This window comes from Manis javanica, chromosome 5, assembly GCF_040802235.1.
Source record: "Manis javanica isolate MJ-LG chromosome 5, MJ_LKY, whole genome shotgun sequence".
Taxonomy (NCBI): domain Eukaryota; kingdom Metazoa; phylum Chordata; class Mammalia; order Pholidota; family Manidae; genus Manis; species Manis javanica.
Window position 1 is genome coordinate 103756830 of NC_133160.1, and position 25234 is coordinate 103782063.

Here is a 25234-nt window from a genome sequence, read left to right on the forward strand (position 1 = left end):
TTCAAATACTTTGATACATAAATGTTTTCTAAAAATATTTTATTTTACCCTTGCTCTACCCTTTGATGCACTCTCCATGAAATCAACTTCCAAAATACTTCATTTCTTTTACTGATCATGAATTATTTTTTTCCCACCTCTTGTTTCTGAAGGTTCTCATTTTTGGACTCTCCCAATGTCACCTTATGATGTATTAAGGAGGGCAATTCTTAATCAGTGTTAACCAGTATGGTTGAAAACCTCCTGAAAAGGGGGCACTACAGAAACCATATTATTCAAATCTTCTCAACAGGTTGGTGAAACAAGTGCAGGCAGTCAGAACCAAACCAATTTGACGGCAGCGCAGAGCAAGGATGGAGAGGGACACATTTCAAGAGACAGCAACATGGCTGCTTGAGTTGGGTCTGGGAGGGCCCAGGTAGTCTCAGCCCCTCCTCCCAGGATGTAGAGGCCAGCCTGCTCAGTTCTGCATCAGTCAAGGGGATCCATAGGGGACTGCCATCCTTTGAGCCCCACCTACCCAGCCCATTCACAGACAGTCATAAACAAACCAATATGAACCTTGAAAAATAAGCAGAGACAAGCAAAGACACATGTGCACCACTCTTGCCCAGTTCTAAGCTCTGGGTTTCCAGAATCCCATTTTGTCTGAACACAGACTGACCTTAAAGCATCAGATAGTATTTTTTAAAAGGACATTAATGTATCATCTACCTACCTTTCCGAAAACTAAAACAGCGTTTGATTCTTCTGTATGTAGTTTTGGGAATGAAAGGAGTTGCTGCTAAGGCACCTGAGGGGCGGCCCCCAGCATGTCGATCTTCAGGCATCATAAAGGCCGGAAGTTCTGAACCAGTTCCAGGCTTCCTTTAAAACCTGCCTTTGCTCAAAACCCCACAGACACTCCTCATGTTTGCTTAATTGTTAGGTTTGAAGTGCTGATTCCTATAACTTGAAGGTTTTTATCATCCAGGTCCTGGGTCAAAGATAAGTTACCACCTCTCATTTGCTTCTTTTTGGCAAAAGTTCCTTTTCTGTTGCCTAATCCGGGGAGTTTTTAAGGTTTTTGTTTTTGTTTTTAAGTTTCTGCAGACATTCCGAAATGTCACAGCAAAAAAGAACCGCAGCAAGCAAGCTGCACTTCCCATTCAAACAGCAGAAATTGTTTTTTTTTATTAAGAACTGTCTTCTCAGCTGGAACTGGGGAGGCTGAGATTCCTCTGGAAAGGTCAGCAAATAGCGGTGTGCAAGGGGACAGAGGAACAATCACAGGAAGGCCCCCTGGGAATACTTCAGGACCGACCTTGCCGGCTCCTTTCATCTGAGCAAAAGGGGAGGCAAAGAATGGCACCTTCTCCAGAAAAGCATTTCAGTGCATGATAGTCTTTTCAAAGGACTCCCCTGTTCCTTTTATAGCACCCCCATCCTTTGATGCTCTCTGCAGGCTTCTCCCTTTTCCCTTCTGTCTCCAAACTCCCGAGGTAATTGCCACGTCAGAAGAGTCGAGTGGCCATCCTGGGATCTGGGATCGGTGGAGGAGGCAGTCTGCAGGGCACTCTCCTCCCCCGCGTCCTGCTGCGTGTCCCCTTTTCTCAATGAGAGCTGGGCGGGAGCTGGCAGAGCTGCAGCTGCCTCGTCACCGCGCTGTGGCTGCGGCTGCCTTCAGTGCCCGCCGCCGGTCACATGCCCCAGGTGCGGTCACAACAGTTGGAGGGGGGGAGGGAGAACGCCGCAGGGCGGTATGAACCCCTTTCTCATTCGTCTAACTCTGTGCTGACTTCCCCAGTCTAGTCTTTGCAGCTCCAGTACAGCCAGCTTCCTCAGTCCCTCCAGAAATCAAACACCAAGGAGATAGACTTTTGGCTCGCATCCTTCCTGCATTTATTCTCTTCTTAGACAAGGTTTTTCTTTCAGAGATTTTTCAACTGAATCCATTTGTTAGTGTTGATTTAAATGTGCATATCATTAAAACATATTTGTATTTGTATATATATATGCATGTCTTTGAAATAGAATAATAGTCTAAATCAAATAGCAAAAAATTTGCAGGTATAACCACAAAACAAGTCAACTCAACTCATGTGTGTGTGTGTTCAGACATATTTATACATATATATTTCTCTGGTTATGGCTTGAAAACCAGCCCTGTTTTCAGCATTTCCCTCTGCTTGCACATACCTGCTGCACCCAGCCCCACATCACCAAGCCTCTCAGTCCCACTTGCTGAACAGTTTACTCAGTGGGTTAATCATTCATCCACCTGGCTGTTCCATGAGCAGATCCAGAATGCTAGTGCTTTAACCCCAGCTGACCCCAGGCTCTGTGTTCCTTCCTAGCTATTCAACAGGAACGCTACATAACTGTGAGGAGCACTCAAAAGATGCTCCCTTTACAAATACCGTTCCTTTGACCAGCATGCCCACATAGGTAATATTTTGTCACTGAAGGAGCCGTTTAGTTATTGCTGCTCTATGGTTCAAACACTGTTTTTAACTTGTGTGTCATAGCATGCGGCTAGGAAAATAAAGAACCTCCAAGTTTAACTCAAAGTACTAACAAGACAGTGGCCATGCTGGTCCGGGAGGCACCTCGGCCCACTGAAAGCTTCCCTGACCTGAGCCCCAGGTTGGAGGGAACACGTGTCATCAGAGCACCAGAGCTGGAATGAATCCGGATGAAAGAGTTCTGTCCAGTTTTCTTATTTCACAAACACAGAAACTAAAGGGGAGAATTACCACTTAGCCAAGATCAGAGGGGTCCTTGTTCAAGGCAAGAGCAAGTAGCCTCTTAATTAACTGCTGCTTGTTAATTCACCACACACCAGTTATTCACCATGAGGATTATTCACATTCAGTATTTTTATTGCCTTGTTGAATCTCCGACTGAATTGCTTTCATTAGGAGACAGAAATATAGAGGAAGAACCTGATTTTGTTAGTAGCTAAAGTTAGGCTAAACATTCAGCTCTACAATTAATGGATTCTCATTCTCCCCAGATTCTGGGTGAGGTACTTCCAAACACACTGCTTCAAAAACAATTGAAAAGAAACCCAGTGTGAAAAAACAAAGATAAACAAACAAAATCCCTGAACTTCCCAAAACTAAGTAAATGTTTTGACATCTCAACTTTTGGATTTGACTTTTAAGCAGCAACTATGTGCCTCACAGTTAGCATTATTAATGAGGAAGCAACTGTTTATGGGTGATTTTGAGCAGATAATACGAACCATTAAGTATCTAGATTAAATACTGAACTTTGTTATCAAGCTGGGTTGTTACGAGGATGTCTACTTGTTCCATTTCCATAGGTTTCCTTCCCCCATCTAAATGTTTGTTGTAAGTTTACTTTATTTCATAATAAAAAAGTCTTATATTTCCAAAGCTCTACATTTTATGATTTTTCACTTAACAATCTTTCATCTAAGGGATTGAAAAAGCTAGGCAAACTCCTCAAGGGTCTTCTGTATTTTAATCAAATATCTATTTCCATAATGGTAAAGAGACAATATTTTACATGTATATGCAACTTAAAGATAAGCATAGATATCTCATGAAAATGTTAACTTTTTAAAAACACAAGGTGTGAAACAGCAATACAGACAATGAAATAAACACATTCTAAATTTATCCAAGGGTGGTATAGAGAAATTGATAAGGTGGGGTGATAGGTCACCTTCCAAATGTCTTTACAGATGCCATATTTAATCAATGACTATAATATTTGAGCAGTGGGGAAATGACTGGATGGCAAGAGGCCTTTATTTAGGGTTAACAGAGTTTGGATTCCTTAACTAAAATAGAAAGGAGAAATATTCTTAGATCTAAAAGTTACACATATCTTAGATTTTTCTGGAAAAAAAATCTCTATATATAATCCCAAATTATTCTACTTAATCTTACTTATGTCTTGCAGTTTTATTTTATCAGAAGGATGAAATAATATATTCTATTTTTTTATAGCAATGAATAAGTAAGTGGAAGTGAAAAATAAATGGTAATGGAATGAATTATGATTGCTTGCTAGGAAAGTGCAGCCACATCCAAACAAGAGTTGTGAAGCCCTGGACAACACAGTGACAAAGGGATTCTACAAGAATATATGAGACATTTTGACAGATAAATCAGAAATAGAGTATGTAAAGGAATATGAATTAGGTATATTCTGACAATGCATTAAAGATGGCTTTATAGTTTGCATTACCTACTGGGAATTTAACTGTTATTCAAAAACAGTTTGAAAACAATTGCTTCAAAAACAATTGAAAAGAAACCCAGTGTGAAAAAACAAAGATAAACAAACAAACAAACAAAACAAAATCCCTGAACTTTCCAAAACTAAATTAATGTTTTGACATCTCTACTTTTGGATTTGACTTTAAAGCAGCAACTATGTGCCTCTCAGTTAGCATTGTTAATGAGGAAGCAACTGTTTATGGGTGATTTTGAGTAGATAATACAAACCATTAAGTATCTAGATTAAAGAAGGAAAAAAAAAGCAAAAATGGAATGAAGACCTGATGAAGCGGTTGGGTGTTAGAGTTACATGTGACCATGAGACATAAGAGAAAACATACCCAGAGAGCTATTTCAAGTTATCAGAGAAGAATTCCAATGAGAGACTTGGGAGTCATCAGCAGAGTGCAAAAGGTGGTGTGTGAAACCATTGAAATAGATCAGGTCTCTGAAGCAGAAGGGACATAGAGTAGAAAGGGCTGAGGGTTATGACCTATTACTATACTACATTATTTCATGCTCATAATGACTGCATGGTGGTAAGTGGTATATATTTCATTTCACAAACAATAGAAATTTCAGAGAATGTTAATGGTATGTCTAAAGTGACACAGTTAATGATAGTGGCACAAGAGGGTGCACTGGAAGAGAACCTGTTTGATACTACTAGTGGGAATGTGAGCCAACAAACTCTCTGTTGGACATTTGACAATATGTCATGCGTCTTATAAATGTTCATATCTTTCAACACAATAATAACATTCCTGTTAATTTTCCCAACATTAACAATGTAAGACAGTATTTATGTATGTTTTCTCACATACATATAGTAAGAGTACTATGTAGCCTTTACAATCATGTTTTTAGTGAATGTGAGAACATGAAGTACCCAAAATACAATAGTCCCCTTATCCAAGACCCTCAGTGGAAACCTGAAACCATGGATAGAACAGAACTATATATATACACACACACACACATATGTACATATATATGTACTATGTCTTTTGCTATACATATATACCTATGATAAGGTTCAACTCACAAATTAAGCATAAGAGATTAACAACATTAACTAGTAATAAAATAGAACAATTAAAACAACAGTCTGTAATAAAAGCTATCTGAATGTGGCCTCTCTTCAAAATACCTTTTTGTACTGTACTCACCCTTCTTGTGATGACATCAGATGGTAAAATGCCTACGTGATGGGATGAAGTGAGGTGAGTGATGTACGTGTGATGTAGAGCTAGACTTCTACTGGCTTTCTGAGAATAAGTCAAAAGGAGGATCATTTGCTTCTGAACTGCGGTTCACTGCAGGTAACTGAATCCAAGGAGAGTGAAACCATGGATAAGGGGGGACTAGTGTATATAAGCCAGTCAATTACTACAATATCTCTTCCAGGTTCATAAATTTGAAGATTCATATACAGCTCTTGCCTAGTTGCACTGGGATAACATCTGAGACTCCTGTGCTGGCAGAACCTCCTGTGGCCACTGATTTGGTAAAGCTAATTGTATCTCATTCAGGTTTCTTGAGAAAAGACCTGATGGAAGAGCAGGAAAGGGAGAAAACAGCACAATTGATGGAAATAATCCTTCAGTAAAAATACCTTCTTCAGCAGATACTAAGGATCTTCCTAAACTGAGAAGCCCCAGAAATTTGATAACAAAGGGGAAAAGGGGGTCTTTAGAAATGACAGGAACTTTTTAAAGATACATCCTCAGGACCCCCACAAACCCTTGGCCCTGGAGGCACCAGGAGGCACCAGGAAATCTCTAACAGTTGCATTTGTGTCTCTCATGAACAATCAAGAGGAATCCCCTGCTAAGGCTGTGGGTAGGGATCTCAGTCCACAGGCCTTTTCAAGTGTTTTCTATGAATAGGGTGATCATGTAAGTTGTCACCCAAACTAGGACACAGTGAAAGTGAAAGGTAGCACTATCAATAACCTGGGACAGCAGTCATAAACCAGGTGGTTACCAGGTAAATCTGGATGAATGGTCACCCTGGTTAGGAAGCTCCCCCTTCCCTAACAGAAGATAGTGCTAAAACACAATGTGCAGACTATATCATTCATCTGGTAAAATATCACCATGTCTTTAATGAATGGTTACTCTTTTAACTTAAATCTAACTTCTCAACTTTGTAAACTAAAATTTTTGAAGCTGTTCTAAAATGTACAGAGCTGAGTCAGCCTAAGAAGCATCTGATATGTTAATGAAAGAAAAATTCATTTCTGAATTCAGGGTACTAACAATACACAAAATAGAATATATAATAAATATAGGAATTTTAATTGGCTTACTCAATATGAATTTGATTTAATACATTTACTTTACATCATCAATCCAAACATAAAATAAGTAGGCTTTTACATTTTTGGATTACATGTTGGTTATAGACAAATATTTTTGAGTCCTTATTTTTTGGTTCCATTGACTGAATTTTTGCTTCAAATAATTATATCATTCTGTTTTATATTCCTTGATAGATAAAGATCACATCTTCTACCTTTTCTTCCTCCTTTTAGTTCTATTCACAGCACCACTTAATTGATTCTTCATATAGTCTATTTTCAATACCGTATTCACTCAGATTTTTAAAAAACTTATTATCAAGTACACAAACACTTGTCTATCACAAACAATTTTTTTTTAAGTTTTAATAATCATCAGAATCTCATCCAAAGCTTTGCCATTCCTCTTTGATACCATTGAACATCTGGGGGCTATAATCCCTTACAAAATTACTCAAACATTTCTTATTGCCCCATATCTGCATGTTCTTAACTAATCTAAATTTATAGTATTGTCCCCATAATTGTTTATTGTTAGTGAAACGGAAAAATGCAAAATAAAAGAAAAATATCATTTCTTTTCATAATTCAAGACATTCATGGTAGACAGCTGTTTATTAATGATACCTGGTTTAAATTAAACTTTTAGGAGTTAGCTATGTGTCTATCAATATGCGGAATAGTTTACTATTTGTTTTAACAGTCATCCATTTGGAAATAGGAGCTGGTAGGAACATCAGCTGGTGGGGAAAGATAAACAGGTTTGGCTTTCTGTTTTTCTGTGATTTTAAATATACTTACCTCCTCCAAAAGGTCCCCATATGACTCGGCGGATGGACTTCACCCAGTCCTCCATATCATTCTGGGTGCTCGCCATAAGGAGGTAGCTCTCATGATTTGCTGTCATGCGATCCCGATCGCCTCCTGTAAGAAGACAGTAATGCCTGAATGTGCACTCAGCCCAAGAATGCCCATCAGCCGCCGCCTCGGGGCCTCCTGAAGCACACACCGGGCCGAATGCAACAGTATTGGGCTCCACCCAAACAATTGGAAATATTGATCATCATTTCACATGAAAAAAAACCTGCTTAAAAAGGAAAGGCTCTTATGTTTCCAGGAGGAAGCTAAACACACGCTATTCTCCAAACAAAGCCTGCCTTTCGGTCCCAGCAACGACCAATAGGCCTGCATTAACCCATAATCCAATCTATTCACACCACATTGCTGAACAGGGAGAACTAGCAAAGCAAAACGAAAGATGGAGAAGTGATCTGCAGGGCCTGGATTTTCATCTGAAGTGAATACTGAATGCCTGGTAGTGCTTCGTGCACAGGCGGTGAGGCCACCAGGACATAGTGGGTGAACAGGGCAATTCCAGGAAAGGGAAAAGAGCTGCATATAAACCTTGTGACCAATAGGTCTGCCACTGCTCTGCCCTGGGAGCCAAAGCCTCTTCCCCAAGATCACACCTTCAGGGGGGCAAATGAACAGAAGGAAAGAAGACCCAAGCCAAATCAACCCCTGACGTGGCTCCTCACCAAAGGGTGACTTGAGGAAGACCTGGCAGTGCCTCCATGCAGAAGCTTGGGGGTTCCTTATCTTCCCCCCCAAAGAGCACCCCACACACTTTAAAACCTTTATAATCTCTAATATCAATTTCAAAGGGTTATGCTTCTGTTGCATATGATTTAAGTTCTTAGAAATCTTTTATAGCAATTTTACAATTCCCTGGTGATGGAGTTTTCTCATTTACAAAACATACGTGACCTTGAAATAGGTGTTAGGGCAAGGTTCTCCTTACTCCTTATTTTATGTTTAAAGAAGTATTTCTAAAGACAAGTATCAGTGACTGCATTGCTTCACTCTCTAGGAAAACAATTAGAATGATGTTCACAGAAGGAATAATTAAGGAAATGGAATATTTAACTAAATTCTGAAACTATGTTAGTATTACACTAACTTCTGAGGTGCTCAAATCATCTATCAAATTTAATTTTCACTATGTGTTGTGAACTTGCAGTCTTGGGCTGAGTTAATTCATATCCAAGTGTTGTGTTTGGTTAAGAGGTTGTTGTTTGTAAGTGGATCTGAATGCCTTTCTGAGGAGCTTGCAGGCTCCAATTCACACCAAACTCCACCATTCCCTATCTTTCACATCCAACCGAATTTGCACATAGCTCTGAAATCTACAGGCATTTGGGTCTGTGACCTCTGAGTTCTATATAAATGCCCTAGGTTGAGCAATACAACTATTCTACCATTGGTGTAAATTTGTAGACCACATGAAAGTTGAGAGTAAAATAACTTTAAACCAACCAGATTAACAACTAGAATTGGTGTACATTTTAATATAACTGGATGGGAGCAGGGGAGGGGCTGAGAGAGCACATCAAATCATAAAGTTTCTTAATGTTTACAAATTTCTTGAATAAACAAGACTAGCCTTCTCACCTTACAAAGAACATCTCACTATTTGGGGAAAAATGACCCTCTTACACCTCTAGGTCTATCCTAGGTCAATCATTACTTTATGCAACTTTGTTATCTGATAAAGTAGAGATTCAGGAACCAGAAAAAGCCCAGTGAAACTGTAATTGGAGCTCTTTTTTGGCTGTTTAACTTCTGGGAAATTACATAAGTTCTGGAAACTCAGTGTCTCTAACCATGCTTTAGATACACTAAAACCACCTCTATTGTACATTTTTGTGATAATTAGTTGAAATAAAGTTAGGCTTACAGAGAAATTCTATAAATATTCAGTCTCATTTAACTGCCTCCCAAACATACAAATGCAAAAAGGATGTATTACATTTAATTTGACCTTAGAGATACTATGTCTAGTAAGTGCATGGAAACATTTAGTCAATGGTACATATACACAAATATTTTTTAAAGGGAGATTTTTCTTTGATACATAATCAATGCACATTAAAATTGCATGCTATACATGTATGTAAATATATGCCACATATTGTTAATGCATATGCATAGCTATATAGCATATAAGTGGCAGAAATAACTAAATGACAAAGAAAAAGATGCTTCCTTTGGTATGGCATGGCTCTAAAAATTTATTCTGTATTCTGATCCACTTATAACACAGTACTGGGCCAAAAAATTTTACCATTTTGAAATCAGAATATTTTAATTATTGTATTTGCCTGAAGGATGCTTAGCAATTCAGACAGCAATATCCTGCTGTGTCACTCCCAGCCCAGGCAGAAACAGCCCTAGTAATGAGAATGAGTGACAGCTGCTGTGTGTTTCTGTATGAAGGCAGGGAAAAAACAGAGAATGATAAGCACAGCTGGCCATTATCCCCTGACTTTTCATTTGATTCTCCGTCTCTGCCGGTGGTGCCGTATGTCTGACCCTGAATCTCATTTAGGCTGCCAATCACAGATATGAAATTCCATCTGTGAATTTCACCCATGGATACAGATCTTGATTCCTCCATGCATTTGCAAGAAAGGGGGTAAAATTTAAGAAAAACTTTCTACAAGTCTCGGTAGAAATATAGACTCATTGCTAGGAATGTCATTAAAACAATTGGAGACACTTATATAGACACTATATGAAATAGACACTCTATACTAAACATATGTGATTGCTCACTGGACACACCATCTGTTCCGATTCATCACCCTTCAGTTCTAAGAGCCTGCTACTACATCTTGCAATTGAAGGGGCTCAAAAACAATTTATTAAATGTATGATTTGATAAATAAATAAACTCAGTCTTGACTTCCAACCACGCAGATCAAATGTCACTCTCTTTGTTAATCCTTAATGGGGCTTAATGCTCTATTTAACTATTTGTGAATCTAAAATTCTTTCAAAAAATAAAATCTTCAGAAGTTGCCTTAAGACCTAATTATCATGGAGTGAGGGTCATAGTTATCTTCAATCCTCATAAAAGAATGTATATGTGTGTGTATGATATGATGATGTATTGAAGCTAGTTTACATTCTCCATGCATAAGTTCTTCCTCAACATAAATACCTATATGGTTTTATCTTTATTTTTCAATATTACTTTAGATGATGGTGGATTTGCACACATTTTAAAGGACACATTGCATCAGTAAATTATATAAACCTAGATATTAACTCCGGTTGGTCACAATGCTCTAGTGGTAGTGTTAACACTTTAAGCATTTGTGATTTTAAGTTAACTAACTGAGTTGGTCATATTATTCAGTTTTATTTGTTTATATATAATTGAAAGTATGTGTACCTTTCATTGGGGTTTTGTTTATTTGCATTTGATTAAAATTTTTCTTTTCCAGAAATAAAATAGATTCATTGAAATAAAATTAATTCTTGACATAATTAACTTTTGCAAAAACTAAAAAGTAGATGAAGAAAAACAATGGATTTGGCAGAATAAGAAAAATCTAAGTCTGAAAATAAAGTACATTAATGAAATCTACATTCAAGTAAATGCAGTTAACTTAAAAGAAGAAATGCAAATTTCTGCTGACCATATGAAAAGTTCTACTCCTTTAATAATTACAAAATAACAATTTAAAGGATAATATTTTCCATGAATAACTGCAAAGAATATTTAAAAATCTTTAAAAAATATTGGAAATGGTATTCCAGGATGTACATGCTCATTGCTTATGGAAATATGGCTAATATTCCTTATGAGGCAGTCACTAAAAAAGGATTTCAAAGAATATTTATTAACATGAATTTGTATTACATAAAAGGAAATATACAAATTTGATATATGCTATTATCTCAATTTTCACACAGGTAGAAATCAGACAAAAAAGACACTAGAGAGAAGTACATAATAATTTTAACAGTGGTTGTACTTTGGATGCCAAGAGTGGGAAAATGTTTTCCTATATTTTTGTACTTTTCTGTATTTTCCAGATGCTCAATCACATTGTTACAAAACACAGGCATTATTATAAATGCTGTATCATGCATCATTTTATAGGGAGAGGAAAAAAACATTATTGAAAAGAACAAATGATAGGCATTGTATGGTCCTGAAAGCACTGATCAATAAAAAGCCAAGGTGAACTGCAAGGTAATTATCTCACTCAGTGCTGCTTAAATTGTTCACTCTGAAAGCTCATCAGCTTACCTCTAACCTCGTCTCCCTCTTTCCCAAGTTACTGATCCCCAAGTACATCCTCAAAGGAAGATTTGGCATAGGAGATCAGTGTTGCTCAAACTGCAGACTACATGACTTAACTAGGACTTTGCCAGGGTTTAAAGAGACCGCTACTATTAGGTGCATTACCTTTTACAATATACATATATTTAAATAAGTATTTTACTGAATTCATTGTGTGGAAATTTCCAAAAGTAGTCACCAAAGTAGATTTTTGTTATTTTTTTCCCTTGGAGAAAACTAATTGTAAATTGTCAAAGTTACGAACTGAAAAACAAAACGACTATTCATTCACAAGCGAAGTATTTATATGTGTGTCATCTCAAATAAACGAACTTTTAAAGATTAAAGAGAGTTATTTGTTTCCATTTGTATTTTAAAACAAACTGCTGAAGGGAAACTCCGGTCGCAGATATTTGGGTTCTTTTCCAAGCAGAGTTCATGGTACAGGCCTGAGGGCATCTCAGTGAGTGCCTCTGATACTGTTCATAATTCCAAGGGCAAACTATTTCCTCATTCCCAATTATCAATCAGGTCAAAACTAGATCAGACCCATTGTACTATTCATTTTATTATAGCTTATAGAAAAATATTTTAATGTTCTAAGTAGGGTTATTAACTTTCACTCATACAACTAAAAGTCTCTTTGTTTTAAGCATTACTTTCCTCAAAATTTCGTCTGGATCTTTCTTGGTAATAGAACTCTAATGAAAATTACAAGATACAAAGTAAATTCTGAAGCTTATCAGTGGATAATTACTGAGATGGAAGAACATTTCTTCCTTTTTATTGAGACTGATACTTGGAAAACAACCAGAGTTTATGTTAAGTACTAGCTACAAATTATAGGCTTCCTTGGATACTATCACCTCTTAGTATGCAGCAACAAAATAAAAAAACAGAATGTAATTTACAGCATAAGGCCAGAGAGCAAAATGGCCTCACATTCAATATCACATTTAATTTTTTCAGATTGTTTTGTGTACTATGGAGACCTTGTTATCTGAAAATTAAGTCGTGGTATGCTTTGCTAATCAAATTTTTTCCAAGTATTTCTTTCTTAAAGGTTAATTTCAAAAATATAAAAAGGGCAAAATCTCAGTGCATTTTGTCAAGAGAATGGTTGCACGATTCTATAATGAGATTTGAATAGTTTAAAACCCCTACTCAGAAAATGAGAATTAATGTCCTAATAGCAGTAACCATTATTTTCTGGCTGTAGTCTGTAGTCAGTACCACACAAACAAATACATCACTAAGTGTTATCTTGCATCGTAGTAAAATTAATGCTAGATTTTAACTTCATGAGTGCTTTGCAATACTGTTTTACATATTTAAGATGAAAGCAGCTATAAAGGCACACTTCTTAAACAATTGTAGATTGATCGGTATTTATGATTATGGTAGATTTCTGACAATTACATTTAGAAATGATTTGTTGGGAGTCTGTCTCCTTGGCTACAGTCACAGAAAACATTGACCTAAAAATTCCATACAAGTTACTTCTGACTTATTTTTCCTCAAACTTTACTACAAAAAATGTCTAAAAATGTGAATATGGTAGCAAAAGTGCTGCCTGCATCGAATTATAGAAACAAATATGTGCTTATAAAGTGCCGAAAAATGGTTAAGAGTCCAGACAGTGAAGCCAGACTTCTCAAGTTTCAAATTAGGTGTTGACTAGCTGTGACATCCCTCATCTCTAACTGTGGATGTGAAGAGCACCTACCCCACAGCGTTATCGTGAATTCATTGCATAAATAACGCCATAAAATACTTGGAATAGTGCTTGGCACATAGTATAGTTTGTTGATATTGTTATTGCCATGAATAATAACTTTTATTCCTAAAGTTTTTAATAAATTGAATATTTATAATTTGAAGCCTTTAAAATGAAGGACAGTAGCTTACCTTTGGACAAATATTCTGAATATATTTATAAACAAAAACCTTTTGTAAGAAAGTAGCTATTAATTTATTTTTTCCAGTAAATATTGATTTTCATATTGGTCATGTTTTTTAAAGTCCAGTTGTGATTCATTCTCTTTTAAATGACTAAGAAAATGTTTTAAACCTCAAGTAGGCATAGTTTATATTTCCACTGATCTTTCACATTTTTTGGACTCATTCTTTTAAAAAACCTACTATTTGTGCAGAGTGTATTAACTATAAAAATGATATAATTTATTGTATTTTGAGTATCTGTTTTCCAGATCATACTGAATCTGAAATAGGATCTTATTTTAAGTTCAACAACATATTTTGATTTTCATTTATGTCAGAGGCTCAGAATCTAGTTATTTCCTTCTCTACATCTAACTAAATTCTTCTGATTGAAATTTCTGAGAAATAATGCTGGAACATTTCCTTGGCAGAGGCAGGGTATCTAGAATTTATGTCCTTTTCTAACTTGTCCTGGCTTAGTTTGGGGGTGTTCAAAGGATTCAAAGTTTTATCTGATTGATATAGAAGGCAGGCAAGGGGAACAGATGAGATGTATATTCAGATCAGTGTTCCTCTGGCAATGATACAGACCAAATTCACAAGGGAAAGAAAGTCTTGATGCAACGATCTACAACTTGTAGCAAATGGAATACTGTTCATAGTCAAAGAGGCAAGGCAGAGACTTTATTTTTGCATAAATCTAAAACTAATTCATTTTTCTGTTAGGAGATTCCTTAATGGCACAAATGATGAGTAGAATATTGAGGAAAATTTGGGAGAAATGTTTTGGAATTAATTTTGAAGTTTATGCTCCCCATGAACATGGCTATAAACCCTCTATTGTAGTGTTTCTCAAAGTGAGATGAAAACACAGTGTATCTATCCAGGAGGGTAAGAAGAGCTGGGAACTTGTTAGAATTGTAAATTCTTGGGCCCAAGCTCAAACCACCTGAATCAGAACTGTGGTGGTGGGACCCAGCACTCTGTGTTTTAAGATGCCTGTCAGAAAATTCTGAAGACTTCTGAAGTTTGAGAACTACTACTCTTAGAGAATTTGTCTAACAGGCAGAGGCTATACATTTTAGAGTTCATGTACTTCAGCCACATCCATCCTATTAGCTCGTATCCGTATCTGATTCTTTCAGTGACAGCCATTGAGCCATAAAGTACTAAGCTTTAAAGCTATGGATCCTATAACTTACCTAATTGCTTTTTCACTTTGTAAATGGTTAACACTCTGCAACTAGTTTTGCAAAGATTATGTCATTCTAGTTGGGATTACTGAATCTAGTACCTTTGTTGGACTCATGCAGTAATGAAACCACACCTTTATCACAGCAAACATTAGAACTACTTTTTGCATTTGAATACAGATTCATTATGCCTCTTTTCCTGATCCCCAGAGTTTGATGAGTGAAATAGAACACTGAATTTGGAGAGGCATGCCACTTTTGAAGATCTAGATTAGAATGTTGGAATCTACATGTAAAATTCCCTCACCCCCACTCATTTTGTCATTCTTTAATAATAGAAATCTTCATGAATAATAATTGTAGCTGATTAATAGTTTACAAATTACTTTTATATCCCTTGATTCATTTGATTTTTACAATTACTCTAGGAGGTAAAGCAGGGCATTCGCTCATGTGCCCAACCCATTTTTATTGAGCACCTGTACTGTGCCAGGCACTCTTCTAGGTTCTGAGAATATAGCAGTGACCAAAACAAAGTCTGTAGCTCAGGAGCAAAGTCTGAACTGAAGATATATTTGAAAGTCAATGAAATGACAGTATTTAAAAACATGGAACTGGATGAGGACCCCAGGGAATAGCCAGAATAGAGAAAATGAAGTTCAAGTGAGCTCCACTATTGAGAGATTAAGAAAAGGAAGAAGAATCAACAAAGTAGATTGAGAAGGAGTCGCCAAGTAAGGTAGGGAGAGAAACAAGACAGGCTGAGTGAAGAAGGTGATCAGGTGAGTCAAGTGCTGTTGAGAGGTTAAATAAATAAAATAAGGACTAAGTGAGTACAGACCACTAGATTAGAGAAAATGAAGGGCATCGGATTAGGCAACATGAAGGTTGCTGGTGACCTTGGAAAATCTACTGGATCAGCAACAAATCGAATTATCATCAGAATGTGTTCATACGATTATGAAAGAGAGAAAACAGTAACAGCCAGTATAGAGAGTTCTTCTTGGCATTTTACCCTATATAGGGGAGCAGAGAAATGGGGAAGTAACAGGTTGGTAGGGGATTTGTGGGACAAGGGGAGTTAAGATGAGAAATATTACAGAATGTTATATGCTTATGGGAATTATTCACTGGACAGAGCAAAATTGATGATGCAGGAGAGAGTAGCCTTAAAAACTGTTTTTTCAATGGTTTCAGCCCTGGGCAAGTTCACTATGGATTCAATGAAACCAAAGAAACATTTCTTTGTCTGCCTCACCCTCTTGGGTGAAAGGGTTTATACCTGGCTTTATTCCCATGGTGGCAAGTCAATCACTAGAATCCCATCCACTCAGAGGCTGCATGCAGCAAGATGGTCTCTGACTCAGCCTCTTAACCCCCACAGCCATCTCGGTTTCAGTCCTCGGTGCTGCCACCACTCCAGTCTCATCTCTGCTCTCCTGCAGCCTTGCAGCAGTGCCACCGTGTCACCCAGAGCTCTGGGCAGAGCTCTTTGTATAGACTCAATACAATGTATTGCCCACATGTGTGTAGTGAGCTAGCCGACCAGGGCCAGGTGAGAATCCTGGCCACAGGAACCTTCACTTTATCCACAAAGACTCATCCACATTGCTTTAAAGCTTTGCTCAAATTTTTCACTCTTCTCAGAATCTTTATTAAGGTCTGACAATTAATATAACTGATATCTCCCCAAAGTCTGTTACTTTAAAAATATTCAAAACATCCACAAGAGGATCATTGAAAGAAAAGGAACAGCTTTTCTTCATAGCTCTGCTGGGGGCAAAATAGGTAGGAATGGGGTTAAGTTCATAAGTCATTTTTTAAAGTTAAATTTTATATATTTGAATGCAGTTTTTATTATTTGCTCAATAGGAGATTTCTGGTTACTTAATTTAACTGGAACAAGTTTCTTTATAGCATAATCCATTAACTTTAATTGCCACAGATACTAATTATCCAATTTTACAGCTGTGTTACAGAATGTATTTTAGTATATACAAAAGAACTGATATTTTAAAATAAAATACTATGCTACATAGCTCAAAATTAAATTATTCCATTCAACAAATGATAACTAGTCATCATTTTAATAGTGTAAAATTAAGAAAAACCTCTTGGTTTCAGTTTAAATTTCGTTCTCTCAAGCAATTGAAGTTAACTCTGTAATCAAAACAGCTTTGTTTTTCCCATTGCGCTTTGTCTCCCACAGTTTATGTCTGGATTTGCTGGGTTCCATGAGCTCTAATGTATATGTTTGGAAGGAGAGATGTAAAATTCATCTTGGGGTCTAGAATTTGAACCCTGCCTTTTATGTAAAGGCACACTGCTTCACAGAGCACACATTTGTATAAAGTGTCCAAAATCTAACACTAACAAGAACATTTGTGTTTCATGACTATGATCACTTCCACTAGTAATGGAATCCTTCCACAGGGATACTTGTGAATATCTTGCTGGAAATAAACACATTACACACTATGATTTCCTCCAGTGCAAGTTGTATCCTCAATAAATGTTGAAAGATTGTATGTTCACTCTGTTAATTCTTCAACCTATGTCTGGAGTTAGGAGTCTCACCCAACAGTCTCATTCTAATTATAAATAATTCCAAGACCCAAAAGAAGGAGTAGGGGGTCAGAAAGTCACATTTTCCCCCCCAATTGTTGACAGATATAGAAGTTCTAATAAAGAGTGCTGCTGTATATGTGCTTCTTAATCTAAAACTCTGCAGTTCTGATTTAGAATGATTAACATTGTCAGGAGGGCTAACAGACTCTCTCTTTTTAATTCTACTGATTATATGAATCATTTTAGGGGTATTTCTTTAAAAATAATCACTTATGAATACACGAACTTAATTTCATTGAGGCTGCTTACAGATTATTTGACCTGTTTCTTGAAACATGACTCCTTGTAGGCAAGACTTCCTAATTCAGTCTTAGACATTTCTTAAACAATTTAAAATGCTGAATTTCTTTTCAAAATTTCTAGAATTCAAATTTTTCACTACTTCTGATGAGTTAGTCCATCAATTTTCAGTATCATCAATATAATAACTGCGGATAAAATGCGAGTTCCTGTGGTCAGGATTCTCACCTGGCTGTGGTTGACTAGCTCACTGCACACCTGTGGGCAATACATGACTGTTGACTCTATAAAAAGAGCTCTGCCCAGTGCTCTGGGTGCAAAATGGTGGCAGGGCTGTAAAGCTGCAGGAGAGCAGAGCAGAGGCTGGAGTGGTGGCAATGCCAAGGACAGAGGCCCAGAGGACGGCTGTGCAGACAGTGGGGCCCAGAGGCAGAAACCGGCTTGCTGCATGCAGACTCACTCTGAGTGAATGGGATTTTAGTGACTTGACCTGCCACCTGGAATAAAGTTGGGTATAACCTTTTCACCCCAAGAACGTTTTGATGTCATTTTCTTTGGTCACACTGAATCCATAGCGAACTTGCAAAGGGCTGAAACTCATTGGCAAGACACAACCATACATACAATCAGGGTTACTAAGCTGGATAGGAAAAATTATTATTAAAAGGGGTTGTAAAATTGCTTCAGTGTAAATGGTTATACATTTACCAGTGGTATAAAACCAAGTAGGGTGTGTGTGTGTGCAGAATTCAACTAATGTAAGTGACTTTTTGAATTTTTAAAAATAGTTATGACAACTAAATGTTTGGACAGAAGAGGTTGGTAAGTACTCAGTACATGCTTGGAAGGATTTTGGTAGGTCTCTGCATCTGCCTTGGAAGGTGACAAAAGTGCTTAGGAGAATTAAATATGTTATTATGGTGTAAAATGACTGAGGGATTTCAATTAGTGCAAAAACTGTTTAAATATTTAGGGAAGTCTAAATTGTCATAGTCATAGGTTAAGTGAGCTCTAACCCAAAGCAAATACGTTATGTTGTAATCATAACAGAAAATTTACTAAATTTACAAATAAAACAAAGAAAACTGAAAATGGAATTTAAGGCTCAGAAAATTCTAGGATTCTGTATCTTTAATTAATGGAGTACTAATTTAAATGCAAGTAGTATTTAGGAGTGTTTGCCTAACAAAAAGCCCCCTTTAGATAATTAAAAACAAGAACCATAATGGACACAAATTAATTTTAATGCTTCAAAACATATCAAATTCATCTTACTGAAATATTAACCCCCTTTCTTTTTTGCTCCAAATTAGAGTCAATCTGGCTAATTATATCAGAGTTATTATGGAGGGGTTTTCTTGGGCTTTTAAAAAAGTTAATTTAAAAATTTTAGAAAATATTAAGTAAGCATATAGATGAAAATCTGAAATTCTCCCTTAAAACTATCACTCCTAACAACATTTTCAGGCAGTTAAAAAAGTAATTATGGAGCCATATGTTTAAAATTGCTTGTAGCAAATGAAAACTATCAAAGTTGAAAAGCACTTAAAATAGTTCAGTAATTCCTTCCTACTTCTCAAAATAATCTGCAACTACTTCCAAAATCTTAAAAAAATGGTGACTGTCCTTAGCAAAGAGAAGTATAGCATCCACTTTGGGCAACAAGATGTTCCAAGTTCTCATAGTTATCCACTTATTAGCAAATACACTAGACATAAAAAAATAAAAAATCACCTAGCCTTTACATGAACTTGGATAAGTGAGTCCAAATGAAAACTTTTTAAAATTAAAGAGAAAGGCCAGGTAAAGTTCCTAGAAAAAGCTGTTAGAACTTATTATATTGTATTTACTTTTTCATTAAATATTATTTTTCGTTGCTGTACAAAAATCTACTTCTTTGAATTCCTAAAGCTCCTGAATCTTAGAAAATTTCTAAAATTGTCTAGACACATGCAATGAATTAAAATTTGATTTTCCTGGCTGATAGATTGATGCTGTGCATCTCATAATCTAAAATTTTAGAGTAATCAGTCAGAATCTACAAGTCAATTCAACTCAGTGTATTATCATTAATTAACATTTAATGAGTACCCACAGACGTATGCAGTGGTATTCAAAGTCAGTAAATCAGTTGCTGTTTGGGAGCACACACTGATTCACACACAGTTATCAACCTAAATCTGGCTGAACTAAAGTCAAGATTCCTAAAAATCAACCAATGAGAAATAACAAAATATTCTTCCAAATACAATATAAGAAGGCCATCAAAGATGTAATAGCATGTTTCTATTCTGATCTTTTCTTTTATTATGGAAGAAGAATATTTTGTAGTCAAAAGAAAGATTAAATCAAGGTTACTTCAATAGATACAATGAACATCTCAAAGTTTGCAAATTCAGTAATTTAGTTAATGGAAAACCAGGCCCTACTCAGGAGATGTGAAGAAAGCAAGACTAAGGAAATAACTCAAATAGTTGGTCAAAGGTATTTCTTGAATAAATGAACAGAGAACTGGAGAATTATGTTGCTCCATTCATTCAAAGTCATTACTTATTTATCTTTTATATGGACCTGTAACATATGGCAGTCCATGCAGGGAAGACCTTCTGATAGCTTACACCATATTGCAAAGTAACACATGAGCAAAGATGGGGGAAATTATTCAGTATCAATATGAGATGCCAGTGAAGAAGGACCATAAAAGGAAGATGGTGGGATTGCTGATTGACTATTAGAAGTGATCCACCACCCAGGACAAAAATTTTCATGACTCCAATTTAGAAAGTTACTTTGTTGTTTGTTTGCCTTTTTATCTAAAGTTTCTTAGTCTAATGACAAATTACTACTTTGTAGCCTAGAATGAGTATTTGGAAGTAACAGTTTCTGAGTCTAAAGATAATGGTCCTAAGAACTGGACATAATTTTTGGTACTTTTGATATATTACCTCATTTAATCAGTGCAAGTAACCTGTGAGGTAGAATTACTGTGCCTGTTTTACAGATGATAAAATTGAGTAACAGAGAGGTTCTGTTCATTTCCCAGTATCACATAGCTGATCAATGACATTTGGAGTTTGAACAGGTTTCAGTTTAACTCCAAAAGCCAAATTTCTTTCCCCATTATTCTTTGTCTCTTCAAAGTTACCCTATGCTTTTTCATGACTCCCCTTGTACTCCCTGCTTAGCACTTCCTTCTTCATTTCTTCACCGGGATCTTTAAGGACCTTACCCAAATGAGAAGCCATGCTGATTCAAGTAAAATTGGCCCCTGCCCCTGACTCTTCTGACAATTTGTACCTATCTCTGGTACAGCACATATAACATCATTTTGTAATTATAGTATAGCAGCATTGTATAGGCACTTGACTTACTGAATTCAAATATATGTGTGTTTTAAGAAAATAGTGTCCTTAGTAGTATAAATTTTCAAGTATCAGGGCAGGTTGTATAAGAGATAATGTGCCAGGTAGCTTCCAGGTGCCCCTTCAGATACATGCTGCAACTTTCCACCCAGCTCGCTGCCCAAGAAGACAAACTCGTGCTGATGCTAGCAGAGCGTGCCCATCCTTCCCAGTTCCCCCCGGTGTGGTCGGTAGGCAGCCATGGTAGGAGATAGGAAGGAGGGCGAGGCATGACAACAGCTTGCTTACTTCCTGATTCCCCCACCGGGTTGGCTCTGTACTGGACCAAAAATCACGACTCTCTGGGATACTTTTCTACATGGCACTCTTTCTCCAAGTTCTAGTAAGCCTTCTCTGCCATTGTCCCCTAGACTTCAGATGGGAAAAGCTCCTTGATTATTATTAGACCCAGGCTATTTCACTATTGTTTGTAACCCCCTATAACCACCTCATTTTTGTAAATCATACCTTTGTACAGAAACTTCTTCAAATTATCCTGATTTGAGTATGTCACCTTTTTTAGTTGGGACTCTGATGAATAGAGTTATGATTTAGGTAATGCATTTTGTTACCCTTTAAATCACAACATTCCCCTCATTTCTAAAAGTCTAGATATGTAGTAATTTCAGGGCACAGGAAAAACATAATAAACCTACAATTAGTTTACGCCACCTTTACTTAAATTTTATATGCTTTCAGGACTGCCAACAACACTGTGAGGAGTACAAAAAGGATTTATGATGTGCTCTCTCCTCTAGGACTTCATGAACTTGTTAAAGACAAAACATGAAATGAAGACAGTTATAAAGAAAGCATGAACTAAACAGTCAGTGCCACCATTTATGATACAAAGAATAAGGTATGTCATTTATTAAGAAAGTAAGAATAAATTTTAATTTACATTAACAGGAAGAGTGTTCTGAAGGCAGGGGAACTCGAAAAGTCTTCTGATAAAGTCTTAAACTTGAAGTGGTACTGCAAGTGGGGAGGAATTTAAGTCCATGTGAGGTTCAGTGTGCTTGAAGACCTGGCTCAGATGTCTCTGGTGATGTTAAGCTCAGATGGAATAGGCACCCATATGCTCTGGACTTCCTCCAGCTTATGTCTAAGGTCTGAGAAGTCCTCCAGGCCGCATAAGAAAGTTTTCTTTCCTCCCATTTTCCTGAGCCTTCTTTATCTCTTCCTGTATATTGCCATTTTTTTCTAGGCTCATTCTTTGTAAATAAATGCTCCATTTTTAGACAATCCACGGCACAGAAAGAATAGCAATAAGATATCACTTTGTGGATGAGTTCATCTTGAGCAACACTACTTGGCAGGTACTAAACTAGTTAAGAGCAAAGATGGCTAAGTTACAGTTCTTGTTCAAAAGTAGTGTGCTCTTTAGGAAGGGAAATTAACAAGTATACGAATCTCAAGTTTCTAATCCCAATAAGAGTAGGAGCATTTTGGCGTATACACACACAAACATACTTATACACACATATATCTACATACAAACACATACATACACTCATACATACACATGCTCACATGCATGTACACCTTTGCTAGTAATAATGTGTCAGACAGGAACTCATTTGCATATGAGCTAATAGAGAAGAGAAAATATATAGTGTTGAAATCATTCAGGAGAGCAATTTCAAAAAGAGCATAAAGCACAGGGTCCTTGATAAATGATAAATATCAAGATAACACTTGATTTAACAAAATTAATCTGTATCTGTCTACATGGGTTTCATAAAGTGATTCAAGTGAGAAAACTACATTGAACATTTAAATACAGTAAATGTTAAAATAAACTAGATTTGTTTTGCTCTCCAATTTTACACTGGCAGTTATTGGAATGCCAAATGATAAGCTGGACAGAAAGGAACTCTCCCTTTTTCTTAGAACCTAGAAATATATTAGCACTAAGAATATATTAACAGCTACAGAGGAGCAAAGTGGTAATTTGAAAATCCAATATAGGAGCTCAGCATTAGGCCAAGGCTGAGTCCTTATTTCATAGCAAGATATCTGAGCAAGCAGGATTTCTTTCAAATCAGATATACTTTTTTTCTATTCATTTTGTTTCTATAATGAATATGAATAAAAGGCAGTCAGTTCTTTGCATATTCAGTCTCCTTTTTCACCAATGTGTGCCCTCCAGTCAGAACTTAAACCTTCTCCCTTATTTAAAATAGAAATAATAAAAATGTCTCTCTGATTCTTAAAGATTAGACTGTGCTAGTGGGTGAGGAAAATCTGCCTTGGATACCAGCTCCTGTTTAAACATAGGTGATAACAGATTTTATTAGCTCAGTCACACACCTCTTACCCCTCTCTTCATGAAATTTTCATTGGGGATCACTCTATTATTGACTTCCAATGATGCTGATAATTTTAATGCCCAATATTATGCACTAAAAATTCTCAAATACTACTAATGCTGAAACTTGGAGATCTATTATTTTCTTATATGAAGTAGTAATCAAGATAAATGATATATTAATAACATTTTTTAATTAACAAAATTTCACAGTGAACAAAATGTCAAAATAAAGACAGAATCTCAATTACTGATTTTTTCCCCTTTGTCTTAGGTCCCAGTATCACTGTTACTGATCTTGACCTTGTTAGTTTGAGTATTATCAACCCCAACTAGTACCTTCTTTCTAAACCTCCCCTTCTACCAAGTGAGCACACCCCCTGCTTCCCAGATAACATAGTTGTCATCATTTATTTGACTCTGAGAAACAAGAGTGATATAAACAGCTCCCTTATCTGAACGATGGGTTTTCATATGCTGGGAAAACCCATGAATGTGCATTTGGTACGCTAGTAGTGGTTGCCATAATTCTGAAATAATTGTGATAGGTTTCCATTATCTTTCTATTGTGAGAAGAATGAGAAAGAAAAAAACCCTGCACGTTTTCTCTTTAAGGCTCCTGCATATAATACAGTTCCCAGACTAAACAATGTCTTTGGCCTCTAGCACCAGGTTAAATACAGCTTAGCAGAGACCTTGGTGCCAAATGAGCTGATGGCCTTATTCTGGCTCCTCCCTGGCAGATGTTCAGTGTAATAATTGGCACCCGGGGGACAGTGTCATGAAGTCAAGCAAGGTGAATCAAATGTGAAAAGTAACCCAAGTACACAATTTCAAATCTACATACTTGAAACCAAGCATATGAAGTTTTATTTTGTTTGCTACAGGAAGTATGAGGTGAAAATTAATAGCTTCGGGTGGCCGTCCTATCACTGTAATTAAGGTAAAATGCTCTGGGTATGTATTTGTGAATTAGGTGCAATGATGAGTCATGTGCACCATAAGCTCAGGAAGAAGACTGATGTTCAGTGGAAAGCAAACACAAGAGCATCTTTGCACACACACTACGTGGAAGCGTGGTTTTTCATTCACTTAGTGTTTTCAATGAAACTCGCAGGGTGAAGAGCACAGAAGCAATTTCTCAAAATGAAGAAAGAATTAGAATAAGAAAGGATGGGGCAGGTGAAGGAAGAAGATTGGGGAAAGGGAGCATATAGTATGACTAAAGATGCAGCAGGTACAAGTTCATTATCACAACTTTTTTTTTAATTACCCCAAACAATAGGTAATCTTTTCTTAAGTATAAGAGGATCTGAAGAAAATTTCTCCTGCTCAAGTGAGGTCATATATATAATGTGCCTGACTTAGTCACTGGCTCACATGACCTGAAAAGATGCTGGTTAACAAATCACCCTCTTTTCTCCTTTTTTCTGGAAGGTAAAACTAACAATTCTTTGCCTTCCTGATTTGATAACATTTTGCAATGCTTTAGAAATGCTTCCTTTCTTAGCCTTGTGACTGTAACTCTGTCTACAGACTCAGTAATCTTCTAATATTTTTCTTAATGGAGGAAAATGCAAATTTAATATAATTCGAACTTCTTTCAGCATATTACTGTAACTGAAAAAATCAAGTAACTAATTTGACAAATTCCTCATCCCCTGACTCCTGAGCATAATTTTACATCTGGTTCTGCAATTAAAGGCAATAATTAAGCATTTATAATTTGTTTTTGTTTTTTTTACCAGTTTGTTCATAAAGCTTTGTGAAGTGAAAAGATCACTCACCAACAAAATGTATTTGCTTGCAAACTTCAATTTAATAGATAATTAATAATAAGGTGACAAGAGCA

General features: G+C 36.5%; 1 protein-coding gene across 14 annotated transcripts in view; it reads right to left on the reverse strand.

Moving 5' to 3' along the window:
* Positions 1-25234, reverse strand: part of ARHGAP24 (Rho GTPase activating protein 24) — a 504620-nt gene that overhangs the window by 62383 nt on the left and 417003 nt on the right. For 13 of the 14 annotated variants that reach the window (XM_037021162.2, XM_037021163.2, XM_073237336.1 and 10 more), the window contains one exon: positions 7336-7458. In XM_037021162.2, the coding sequence (XP_036877057.2) occupies positions 7336-7458 (123 nt within the window). Of the gene's footprint in view, positions 1-718; positions 1997-7335; positions 7459-25234 lie in introns of those variants that run through there. The other variant, XM_037021164.2, reaches the window with a different exon arrangement.